This window comes from Ambystoma mexicanum, chromosome 6p (assembly GCF_040938575.1).
Source record: "Ambystoma mexicanum isolate Mex_15411 chromosome 6p, UKY_AmexF1_1, whole genome shotgun sequence".
In the NCBI taxonomy this organism is placed as follows: domain Eukaryota; kingdom Metazoa; phylum Chordata; class Amphibia; order Caudata; family Ambystomatidae; genus Ambystoma; species Ambystoma mexicanum.
In genome coordinates this window covers 302,593,616-302,606,305 of record NC_090935.1, presented here as the reverse complement: position 1 = coordinate 302,606,305, position 12,690 = coordinate 302,593,616, and the positions used below count along the sequence as shown (strand labels likewise).

Here is a 12,690-nt window from a genome sequence, read left to right as displayed (position 1 = left end):
TATATGCCACGGGAGTTAGTGCCATCAGTGAAGCCCACGCATGCAAAACAGGCCATAGTGGAGCACGCAGGAGCCCTCGTGGGAGAGGGGTCAGTCAGTGAAACAGCAGGGAAAGAGGAGACAAAGGAGAGAGTCTACTGCGGACCGGAGCAGCCAGGGGACAGGAAAAGGACACCAGAAAACATACATGAGATAGAGACCCCGTTGGCTTCCCCTGGTCCTGTGGTGGGCAACCAACTATAGAGCACATGGTAAGGGGCCAGAGGAGCCCGGAAAAGCGTCCATAAGGCCAGTGAGGGGCGGACTCCCAGAGAATAAGTAGAGAGGAGCCCACAGCTTAATGTGAAGCTTGCATGTAGAGTTGTGAAGAATACAACAATGGTGAATTTGAAACAACCCCACGGGAGCCATCATTTACAGGATTAATAAGACGTAAACACCACGGTGAGGAGAAGTGGTGCATCCAGCACTAGAAGCTCTTCCACAACCGTTGCAGAACATACAAGAGAGACGAGGCCTGGTCAAGACGGACATAAATTGATAGTGAGAGGAACAAAACGCTGCCACCAAACGGCCGAATTTGGACCCTGGTGCACCGCCTGACTTAACAACGCGACGTGGAGAAAACACAATATTGATAAAACAGTGAAAGAAGGCACAGGCGCCAAAGTGAAAGAAGGGAAGCAACAAATGTGGCGCTGAGTAGGGGAACACAGGGTTGGGGGGCCCGCAGAGAGAAACGAAGGAGCATAGTCAACGGCAGAGGAACATCAGTAAGATCCAGCAAGACTATCTAAGATGTACCCCGTGGCTGACCCCAGTGTGGAGGAAATGTGGGAAAACAGCAGATTACTAGCATATGTGGTGGGCGTGCGAGAAGGTACAGAAATACTGTAAGGAGATTCTGGGATGGAAAAAGGCCTTGTACGGGGTAGACAGGCAACCCCCTACTTGTACGTGTTCGGAATCGAGATCGTAGAAAGGGACTGGGTGAAACTCCTGCACATGCCCCACTACCTCCTGTTAGCAGCCAGGGCTTGCTTGGCAGGGGGATGGAAGAGAGGAACTTCCAAGTGAAAGACAATGGGCCTCGAAAGCCTTGAACATGTATAGAGTGGAGCAGCTGACTAAGCAAATACATGACCCGACCCCATCGAGAGAAATGGAGTGGGCAGCGTTCCTAGAGAAGTACGATCCGAAGAGGCCACACTAGGACTGGGGACCCAGAAACTACACAAAGCCTCACAGGGAGTGAAAAAACTAAAAATGCAACAGTATCAACTAGTGAGAGAAGTGGCGGAGAGAGGCGATTTGAGCCGGAGACAGGGGCAAGGGGGAACGAATAATTCCAACAAGCCCCAATCCAGACCCTGGAGGGATATTGCAGAAACCACAAGTGAATATGGAAGAAAGACTAGACAAACAGTGGAACAAATGATTGAAGGAGCTTGAAAAGAAGGCTCCAATGAGACAACCAATGTTGTCACCCTGGGGCCGTGCAAGAATGAAGGTGGGTGGGGGGAGGGGAGTACAACAAATCTGTATGGTGAATCAAATTGCGAGAAAAAAGAAAACGTTGTTCCAGTCTGGTTTATGCTAATTCAGTAATAAAATATATTTGAAGAACAAACAAAAAAAAACAAAAAAAAAAAAAAAAGTATGTATAGTGGTTCTGTCCCCCTGGCCTATCTGTGGGCCTCAGTGACATTAAGGACCCCACCATTTATTTTTTATTTTTTTTAAAGACATTCAGTGAATCTGAAAATTGTTACTGAAAATATTACCAGTCTTCACACCTACAGTGCCTTGGTATCTTAACGTCTGCATATTTTGTGTCTTCTCTACCAAGGATGGGTTACAGTGTTTTTGATTAGGGAGTTTGTATTTTTAGTTGTATTAAAAAGTCTATTTGACTAGAACCTTCATTGGACATACTTTTATTTTGGCATCACGGTACTGTTGCGTTTAGGAAGCATCTTTGCTAGGTAAAATTCCAGCTACAGGAGTATAGCCCGTCCTCAAGCCATATTGCCACAAGAGGCAAAGGAGGTATTCCTGTCAGGCAGGGCATGAAATCACTTTTTTTAAAAATAAAAATGGTGTTACAATGCAGCATTACGAACCTTTCACAAATTTACAACAACAATACAACAACCAACTATTAAGAATACGTATCAAAATTGAGATCGAGATAAACTCAGCATCTTAAAAACATTCAACACTAAAATCAAAACAGTTCAGATTTGTATCAATCCCTATTGCTTATTTTTCACAACGCTGGTATAATTATTACCCTAGTTGCAGAGCATCATGATGATATCAGACTAAAAACTGTGCCCCTTGCCCAATGAGTGCCACTTCAAAAGCCTGCCAAACCTTGACCAACGCTAAAGACCGTGTTAAACTACAACCAGAAAGGTTGTTTAGCCAAACGTTCCTTCCTGTAATTCCTGCAAACTGTCGGCAAGGTGTATATAATATCTTAATCATACTACTACACAATGCAACTACATGTCTGAGAGATCAGATAATACCCTCCCTTTTACATAAACGACAGCCACGTTCTTCTATTGGAAGGCTCGTCCACAACCCTTTAACCTCCATAATTGGGAGTTTATTAAGGCACATAGGCATAATTACTCATCTGGCAATGTGACACGTGAACTGATATGTACCTTTCATCCTTTCTATATAAAAGGAAAGAAAAGCCTATAGTAAGAATACTGAGAAGATAATCTGCTATGTGGTCATGGCAATATGCCCAATCACATTTTTGGACCTCGTTTTTGAATGTTAACAAAGAACCTAGGCCATTGGACCAATCGGGCACCATGATATCGGGGGAGGAAAATAAATCCCCATTCCTAGTTTTTCAGATAGCATTTCCAATTTAAGTAGACCGAAGTCCAACTTAAGTAGATTTCAATAAATAGATACTTCTATTCTCATGTAGGATTGTACCCGGAGCGGGATCGCCCAACTCCATTCCGATGGCCTGTATAGGGGTTGGCTTAGAAAGAACCAGAATACGCACCAAACGCAGCCATTTAGCCTATTTGCCCAATGATCATGATTCAGAGGAACATTCCAGTGCATAGGAAATACTGGTTACTAATCTTTGTTGATAAATCACTACTGGTTTAGTAGTAGGGTGGGGTCCGAGTAAGAGAGTTTCCTTTGCTACTCATCCCTGTACTTGGGCAGAGCATTAGTCATTTATACCATGTGTGTTGGAACAATGCACATGTAATATAATTTGTTCCCTCTGGAAAGCAGATGGAGTTATCAAGAGCAAATGAAACTTCCACAAACATCGAGATTCTATTCTGAATGTGTGGAATTCCTTCACAGACAACAGAAGCCACACACAACCAGTGAAGGAATCTGGATTGAGCAAGTTTGTAACCAATTATGGAAAGTTAACAATTTTAAACAAATCAGATGTGCCCACATATTAGTCAGCTTCGTTTTGAAGAGGCCAGGGCACATTTTATCCAGTAAAACAGTAAAAAACAATGATTTGGTCTGGAGAGATTTTGCAACCATTCCTCTCCCCATTCAGAAGTATTCTGAGTTGTATCTAGTATTAAGGATGATGATCAACTACTAAGTACGCAATATCTGAATAGCTGATTTGGGAAAACTACAAAAAACGACAACCGAGGTAGAATGGTTCCAGGATGGCAATGTAGAAATGACACAAAGTTCTGTTCTTGTGTAACGGGATGCATTTTGCAAGCTCGCTAATAAACCACAGTGGATCTTCTTAAAGAAGGTCACAGTTCCGAAACGTCCTGTGCGCAGCTGCAAAGGAGGAGAACAAGAAGACAGTGATAAACATCACAGCTCCCTTCTAGCATTCCCCTCCCAATGCATCCTCTAATGTGATCAACATCCCTTACACAACGCTTATGGTCACAATAACATTAATTAGTGACATTGTCATTGTGAGGTGTATATAAGAGCAGACGATGGCAGTCACCCCCGATGGAGCCATCTCCACCATTTAAGTACCCTCTTCCCCATTTCTTGTTTGCAGAAATGTCGTGGTTTGGATTGAAAAACTCCCAAATTGTGCAGAATTCTTGACCTGATCTTGAAAATTCAAAGCCTGAGCAGCAGGTTTGCCTACTCCTTAGAAAAGCATCAACTTATCCAATGGTGTGGACCTCTCTTCGTTTGTGGTTTTGTTTTAAATCTAATGCAGAGAGGGCAAAAATTAAAGTTGCAAGCTACTAGCCAGCCATAACTCAATACTATACATACAGACAGCACACCATCTCTTACTCGCCAAGAATCAAATGTCACTAGCCAATGGCTAGTGCACATTCGGCACCCCATTTATTTGCGATAATCATCCCAAGTGGTATAGAACAACACTTGCTAAATGTGGTGGAGTAGGCGTCAATCTACCTATAGTTCAATGCCATTGGGGCACAATCTTGGATGAGCCTCATTAGGATGCGGGGCTACTAAATTGGGTTCCCTGCAATCCTTAATATTTTTGTATTGGGCTTTTTAGTCAACCTATTTGGAAGTTAAAATTAAGTCAATCATTACGGATGATGCAGGGAAAGGAAGGAAGAAAAGAAATACCACACATGCAGATTTTTGCTCTTTATCTTAAAGTAGATTAGCTATCCTTTGCGGCAGACCATGAAAGATATGCCTCTGAATGTCCATGCAGAGTAAGAATACACTGACCCAAGGGCACACAGCTCATCCAAATGCACCATGATCAAAGAATCGGCCTACAAGCTGTGTTAGGTGGTACATGTCCCCCTATTGCCTACACAAAATCAATGCAAAATATCCCCCTACGTGTTGGAGACGCTGCAGGGAGAGTGGGGACCTGTACCACATGTGGTGGGCGTGCTCAAAAGCAGTAACATATTAGAAAGAAGTGCTGGGGCACATAAAGGACATCACGGGGGTGGAACTCCCAATGTCAACCAAGACAGTCATATTAGGAGCAGCAGCAGAGGGTGTCTATGCAATGTCGGGGCATAGAGCCACTTTAACCACACACACATACTGTCAGCTGCGAGAATGACCCTGGCACAGAGATAAAAAAATAAAACGGGACCGACGACAGCCTGGTGGTGGGTCAAGATCTGGGAGGTTATGGCTATGGAAAAAAATCTGTGCCCTCAAAACAGGAACTACCTGAAATTCTGGGCGGTCTCGAATCCCTTCCACGATTTTATGAAGGTCAGAGAAGCCCATGTCTATAAACCACAAACACTTAGAAACATGCAAGTCATCTGAAGGACCAGCTATGGACACAACCCTGCACGCACAGTTTCGGAAAATGTTGTATAGATGTTAGACTCTAGACACCGACGAGTTGGGGTAAAGGGAATGGGGGGGTCATATGTTAAGATTATATTGAAAATAGTCGGGGGCAGCTGTGTAACCATCAAACGCGACAAAGTTGGTACACTGTAGTTCACGAGAGACAGTTTGTTTAATGTCATTTCTGAATGCTGTAAAAGGGTAGAGAAGATTCCAGTCGGATGAAAGCTAAAAACCCATTGCAAAGTCAGCAGCAAAGAAGGTATTGTGTTCTTTTGCTGACACTCGTTTTTTCAAAGTCATTTTCTACATAGAAATTACTTTGGGGAGGGGTGGGGGTGAACCCCCAAAATGTAAAAAAAAAAAAAGGAAATAAAAAAACTATTTTTAAAATTATTAAGTAATTTCTTCGAAGAAAATTCCTTAGAAAAAACAGTGTCTGCAAATGGAACCGCAAAGAATGTCTCTTAACCATTGGACCTGTGTCCCTCAATGCAACCTACCTCAGATAGTACAGTGTTTATTAATAATCACTATCGAATCCTAACGATGCAAACCAGCCGAGATTATAACCTTGTGCAAACACTTCCCAATTTAGCAGCCCAGCACTACGGAGGAAAGAAGAGTAGAAGCGGCACATGTGTTCAGATTAACGTTGTACAGTGATTATAGCTCCATTCCTGTCTGGCACCCCCCCCCCTCCAAAAAAATCTTCCAAGCAAAGACTTCAAAACAGCTTCTTATTTGTGTATCGTTTGGCCTTTCCTCAAACAGCCACTTCACCATGACAGAAATACAACAAGATAAACCCAATCGGGTACCAATTGGGAACATGTCAGACCAGGATTTCATGCATTTGCTGGAGAGCTCTACTGTTATACTCAGGCACAGGTATGGCAGGGAGTCAAAGTGGTGGAGAAGCTGCATTTTCTCTCCTAAAGCATATGGTGCAAAGGAACAGGAAAGACAGAAGGAGCGTACCACATATCAATGGCATCGGAAACCCCGGACCAATGATGGAGCCGCTCCAGAGATTGGATAATCCATGGACCACGTGCGAGAACGTGCATGCGATCTGTGATGAAGGCACAGTGTACACATTGCTAACAGAGGCAAGAAAGGAACCAGCAGTTGATGCGCCTTTGACAGAAGAGCAGGGGGCCATCCAGTCATAGCAGTCCTGCACAGTGTAATTTCCGTTGGATTAGAAATGGTAATTGAAATATTCCCGTAGACCTTCGGTAAGTGTATAAATCCATTCATTTAACTTATTGCAAGACAGCCTCAAAACCCTCTCCGTCTTCCGCCTCCAACCTCACCCCCCATCCCCAACTCCCCCGCTAGCTTGGCTCCCACAACCACACACTCCAGCTTGCTGAGACAATGGCATGCAAGGGCATGGCACGAGCCAGAAGGCAAACTTTAAAGTACCCAACCCACAGGCTACTCGGATACAACAGTAGTAAGAAGAAAAAAAGCGATAACAAGGAAATGGAGGCCACTAAACTGTATTGGGGAAAATTGGATAGTGGAACTAAACCACAGATTGTCAACACGGTACACTATACACAGCTTGAAGGAAAGTAACAAACCATGCAGCTTGTCCTAGCACAAACTGGAAGATTTGGATGACCTCGTGCCCACAGCGACCAGCATTTCAACAAGGATCACAGAACCTGGTGCAGCAGAGGTCCTTTTGTCAAGAGATACAGTTCTAGCTATGAACCTTGGACCTTAGAGAGAAGTTACTGAAAGCTGATGCCATGAGGAAGACGGAGAAATGTAGGTCATCATAGCCTCCCATTTCTGGATTCCTCACGAATTACGTCAAGTCTTGAGACATTTGATGGTGATGGAGTCCCAACCTATCACATGCAGCTAAAAACTCTGGAGAAAAAGCAGGTAAAAAAGGGGGCAATCTGCGTTTAAACAGACGATGCTGATCGTTTGTTCAATCTTTCTCAATCTACTTGACCATTTCTCAAAGGTACTACTTGAGGAGCAAAAGGTCTCCATCCTGGGCCTGTGTAGTGCAAGTCGACTCAGCATGCTAAATAAGTAGAAAAGGATTCCAACTCCCACCCACTGAAACACATTTTGATTCTTCCCTAATTCGGTGGGAAAGGTCAGGAGGAGCAATAAGTGGTTAATGGAGTGAAAAGCCAAATTTGTTGAAGTGGTAGTAGCAATAGTAGTCACTCGTAAAGCTCTTTTCACCATTGGTATGGTCCAAACAAGGTGTAGGTTGAATGCCTGCAGGGGATCGAAGCCCCAGTGTGGGTAATTTGGAGGTGTTTAGAATGCGTGCGTGCATTTTAGCCAACACGAAATTGGTTAGGGGTGGCCATGTCCCTATTAGCCACCCATATTAAGCTGGCAAACAGAATGTGTTGCGGTTCATGTGATAAGAGTGGGAGTAGTACATTCATTAGCTGTTCCAACTAGACCGAATTTATCTTGCGATGATAGCTACATTTTAATGGCCGAGGTGTTGTGTAAGGTTTTGTTGAGAATGAAGTATGGTTGCCAATGCGTGCAGGTGAGTGGCTTTGTCATCAGCTATCTTCCATAGGCATGGACGTGTACATAAGTGCCCGTCTCATGTTGCTGGCTTCTTGGTTTTGTAGATGTGGCATGGGCTCTCACCCGTGCTTGTCAATCATTGAGAGCCTGGATGCTCGTTGCTGCCTCGGCCTGCTTGGGGTGATTGACTGGCTGAAGGTGCAGGGGGTGGGGGGGATAGCGATGTCTTGAGGGTTCTACGGAATGCCAAGTGGTCCTCAATTCGTCTGATGTTAGGCAGCATTGAATTCCAAATAGTGGGAGCTTGGATGGAGAAACAGGAACCTCCTACTCTGGTTGATTTGAAGGAGGGGGATCAGACGAGGAGTGCTGTGCATGAACGCAGGTTTCGTTGTGTTGGTAGCAGGTGATATTCTGTTGAAGGTATTCTGGACCCGTCTTGTGGTGTGCACGGTGAGTGATGCACATTGCTTTGAAAGTGATTAGGGATAAAGTATGAAGATGTTTAAGTGTATAAAGTCCACCCCCAATCAGTTTGTTTCTTTTCAACTAAATGGAGTACGAATTAATCGATTGTGTCCCACCACCCCCCTCCCCCAACAGCTGTCTGGGCGCTGCTTCATGCCCGACTCTTTAGCAGCAACTGGTCTGCAAATGCTCTTCCTTCATAGAGCACACGCTTGCACAAAGAACTGAGAAGCCTTGCAAGAGACTGCTCGCCTGGTCTTTGTAAAAGGCCCAGGAGGGACAGGTTTTCAGTCTCTTATAATCTGCTATTAAACATTCACTACATGAAAAGCTGCATTCATGCCGAACAGGTAATAGAACAATTACAAGTAATTCTGATCTCTACTTGTTTATGTAAGGCGTTTGTACTATATTCACGTTAGAGCAGTTTCAGAACTGAGAGTCTGTGGGTGAAACAAAAGATTTCTTAAGCTGACTGGAGTGCCACCAAATCCGTAGCGCTCAGGGAAACGTCAACAAGTACCTGCGACTTAATATATTTGCACAGTTGATATGGTATCCATATGCAGGATGTAAGAGCTATGCCTTAAAGTTGGACATTTTTACAAGCCTACGTGCCAGAGACCCACTTCATGGACACGATGCTACATCAAAAAAACATACTAAAAGTGAATACCACCATCACACAAGACCTGCAATTACCTGTTTTTTTTTTTTTTTTTTTAAATGCCATAGATTTGGGCACCTGACTTCTGTAGACTAATCCAGCGACATAACTCAGCCACCCATCTGAGAAAGGAAAGGTTGGATGCGCAATTCAATTTAGCCAATACAAGCTGATGAAAGCATTGCCTTTTTAGACAGAGGATATCATGTGTTACAACTCTCTACAATGTTGAGATGCCACATCACTGCAGGCCTCGAATCTTAACAAGACTTGCAGTACACCATGCAGCAGACGCCAAGTCAGCAATGTGTACGTTTCAGTGCCGCTGCATGCATCTTAAATGGTACGAGCGAGCAGTGTCCAACACAAACAGAAAACAACTGGGATTAGTTCAGAACACTGGCTTCAAATATTCTAAACGGATAGGCATTCTTTCAGAAGATTTAACTATTTACCAGAAATAAATAACCTCAACAGATTCAGGGAATTAGGCTACTTTTCGTGGTTGACTTCTTACTGAGGCAGGTATGTCCGGTGTATCTGCCAAGTGGTAATCAAGACTCCGCCAGTAATATGCACTCAAACATCAAAATATTATATTCCACTGTAAATATTGAAAAATAGTTACATATTGTATCTGCATCTATTTCATAAGCTGCTCTAGGCAGACGGAAAATGCATTTTGATTCCTTAACATTCGTTTATCACCGCAATAAAATGCATTTTTACAAATTACTAATGACTAGTTTACATGAAGCAACGACAATTAGCTTCATAATTGAGAAATGAAACCAACTCTTTAATATGGCAATCGTTCCCATGAAAAAAATATTTTCAAAACTGCCTGGAGCATGGTTTCTGGAAGTTCTGCACATCTGACTACGCCAATGATGGGCGTGGGAGAATGGGCGAAACATGTAGTGGAAAGCTTTCATCAGCTAGCTACCTCCTTGGAATACCCCTCGCTCATTCCGCAGTAGTTTGGTTCTCACTGCTCAGTGACTGCTTGCTTGCTTGCGCCACGGCACGCTGCAGCCATTCACTAGCAGGCAATAGTGCGATGTTATTGCTTGAAAACACCTGTGTTCACAGCAACCAAACTTGAAGAATTCTACCTCTACGTGTCCATTAAAAAGAGACGAGGAAATCTTACTACGGTAGATATTAAGGAACATTAAATACGTTTGTTAAGGGCCTAAAAGACAAATACTGCTCTGGGCCATTGCTGCTCGTGAGCCGAACGACGGGCTAATCAAAAAGGCTGTATGTGGGGAAAGCAGAAAAACAAAATACCCGTCTGAGTGCGCATAAGCAATCAATCATAACAAGGCTATTTCTAGCAGATGTTACAGGTGCCAAGAAACAGACCAGAACGCCTTGATGATATCATCTGTGTAGTGTGAGGGGAGTACAGGCCACCTCTGCCTGAGACGGCCAAGGTGGGAAGGCCTCTAGGTCCCAATGACTGCCTCTGGCAAAGACCAGCACCACCCCAATAAAAAGGTTGAAGAATCCCCACCGTATCACACTGGCTTTGGGTAATCTACAATCATAAACAGTGTCAGCATTATTATACTCAAACTCGTTGAGGCAGACCCAGGAAAACAGTGCTGCAAATAACACCGCATGACAAGGCACAACCAGCGCACATTAAAAAAAGCGTGCCCTGTGGTGAACATATGCACAGCACAGTCAGTGACACTTAATATTTCCGCAGTTGATGCTGAAGCCAGTATCCGAAGCCCTGCTAACGAACAGAGATCAATCGTTAACCTGAAACTTACACACGGCAAGGTCCACGGGGATCATTCATTGGTAAGACAAGTCTTACCTTGGCACAGACCTGCAGCTTCGGCAACGCACGTGTCATTACACTGCCAATATGTACAAAAGACAGATGCCCGATATATTTATTATTAGCTTTTCGAGAAAGCACTTAGGCTCGGATGTACAGCGTGCTTAGTGACCAAGAGTCTCAATTTCAGAACAGTTAATATCGCGAGTCCTAAGGAATTTTCACGACAGGGAATGTCAGTTGCCAATATCCAAGGAACCGTAATTCAAACATCAACACCAAAAACCTAATCGCTAGGAAATACACACTACAATTTAATTTGGATGCATCTTAACGGTTTAGCTCCGTAAAATCAGAATTGTCAAAGGAATCATCCTGGGCATGGCCACTGCAAACAAAGTCATCGTTTCACACAATGTCAAAATGCTTTTGAAAGTACTTTTTGTCCCCGGGTGCGGTTGTGCGTGTCGTAAATCTTAATTCTCATAATGTAACCCGGTCTGCAAATACGGCACCTCAATGAAAAAACATGATGGGGAGGGGGAAGCAAACATATCGGCTGGCTTTGGACAATTCGAGGCGACATAGGCGTGCCGAGGGAAAAGAAAATACAAGTGGTTGGAGGTAGGAGAGTGTCAAATAAATGGAGACAGGTTCAGTTTAGAACGAAAGGCTTGTGGACTGAATGACTTAAGGTGGGATATTACCCCCGCTTTACATCTAACGGATCCGGGAGTAAAGCTAGGCGGGAGGGAAGATGGGAGTGTACTGCTAGACAGTAGGGAAAGCGCTAGATTGGGGTGAAAACTAAGCAACATGGCAGAGTCAGCAGGTCGTGGGCTGCAGCTTGTGCAGGTTCTGCCCATGCCTGTGCAACACACTCACCTCGTCTTCGGAGAGCCCATACACCGGTTCCACGATGGTCGCCATGGTGCCGGATCCGCGGTGGCCGTGTGCGTCCAAGCAAACCACAGGCACCCCAAAATTGACTTTCCTGAGGAATCGTGGCAAGTCCAGAAATCCGGCGGACAACTCTGTGATCGGAAAAAGAAATCCGTTCAGCAACCCTTCAACTGTGCATCGGAAGCCGCTGCCCCCTGGGGAGCAGCAGAGCCTGTAAGCGCTGGACAGCGACCCCGCTAGTTAGGATCACCCGCCCAGTCACACTGCAGGCTTGAGTACACAGGACCGCCCCGTGTCTCCTGTCGCCGTCTCCTGAGGGCACCGCTTCTCGCAAAGCCCTGCTCTGCTCCCTTGGAATATGTGCAGACAGCAACCACGCTATTCCTTGCTGCTTCCTACCATCGGTACTGTATTCGGTACTGTATGAACAGAGACACACAATATCCCGTGCTCTGAGCAGTGCCACTCCAAGTATTGTCTCCGACAAGTGCCTGGTCTCCTAGTGCTGTTAGGAGCGACCAGACTCCCGGGGATATTCTCTGGCTCTTGCCAGCAGCCGCCTTCCCTGCCCTCCGAGCCGCGCTGGGCTTCCAGCGCCTGCTGCTTGCTTTGCTTCCCACAGCACTCAGGGAACCCGGACCGCTTGGCATAACCCCCACGGGAGGAATCAGTCCTTCTTCTATTTCTCCAGACAGCTAGGCAAACTCCTTCCAGTTTGGCAGGGTTTCTCTAACGCCCCTCCCTTGTGAAAACCAGGTGTGGTGCAGCGCACGCGAGAAGGCGGAGTCTATCAACTGTAACCCAAAGAGAGCCCAGGGGGTCGCGTGGGTCTTTCCCTCAGCCAATTGAGAGGCCCGACGCTGGCATAATCACAACAAAACCAAAGAGAACGAAGATACTCGCAATCAACCAATGGGAGCACGGAACGCGGGGTCTGCCTCTCTTGATAGCCAATGTAACCACAGGACTGCTTTATGGTGCAAGAGGCTATCTGCATAGTTAAAAAGGAACTCCCGGGTTAGTCTTCTTTCATGCAGAC

The 12,690-nt window shown here is 45.0% G+C and overlaps 1 protein-coding gene across 1 annotated transcript in view; it reads right to left on the bottom strand.

Moving 5' to 3' along the window:
* NEDD4L (NEDD4 like E3 ubiquitin protein ligase) overlaps positions 1 to 12,439 on the bottom strand; it is a 2,900,454-nt gene extending 2,888,015 nt beyond the window's left edge. Inside the window, exon 1 of the mRNA XM_069627054.1 lies at positions 11,634 to 12,439. Coding sequence (XP_069483155.1) covers positions 11,634 to 11,678 — 45 coding nt within the window. The 5' untranslated portion in view covers positions 11,679 to 12,439. The remainder of the gene's footprint in view (positions 1 to 11,633) is intronic.
* Between the last annotated feature and the right edge of the window lie 251 nt (positions 12,440 to 12,690).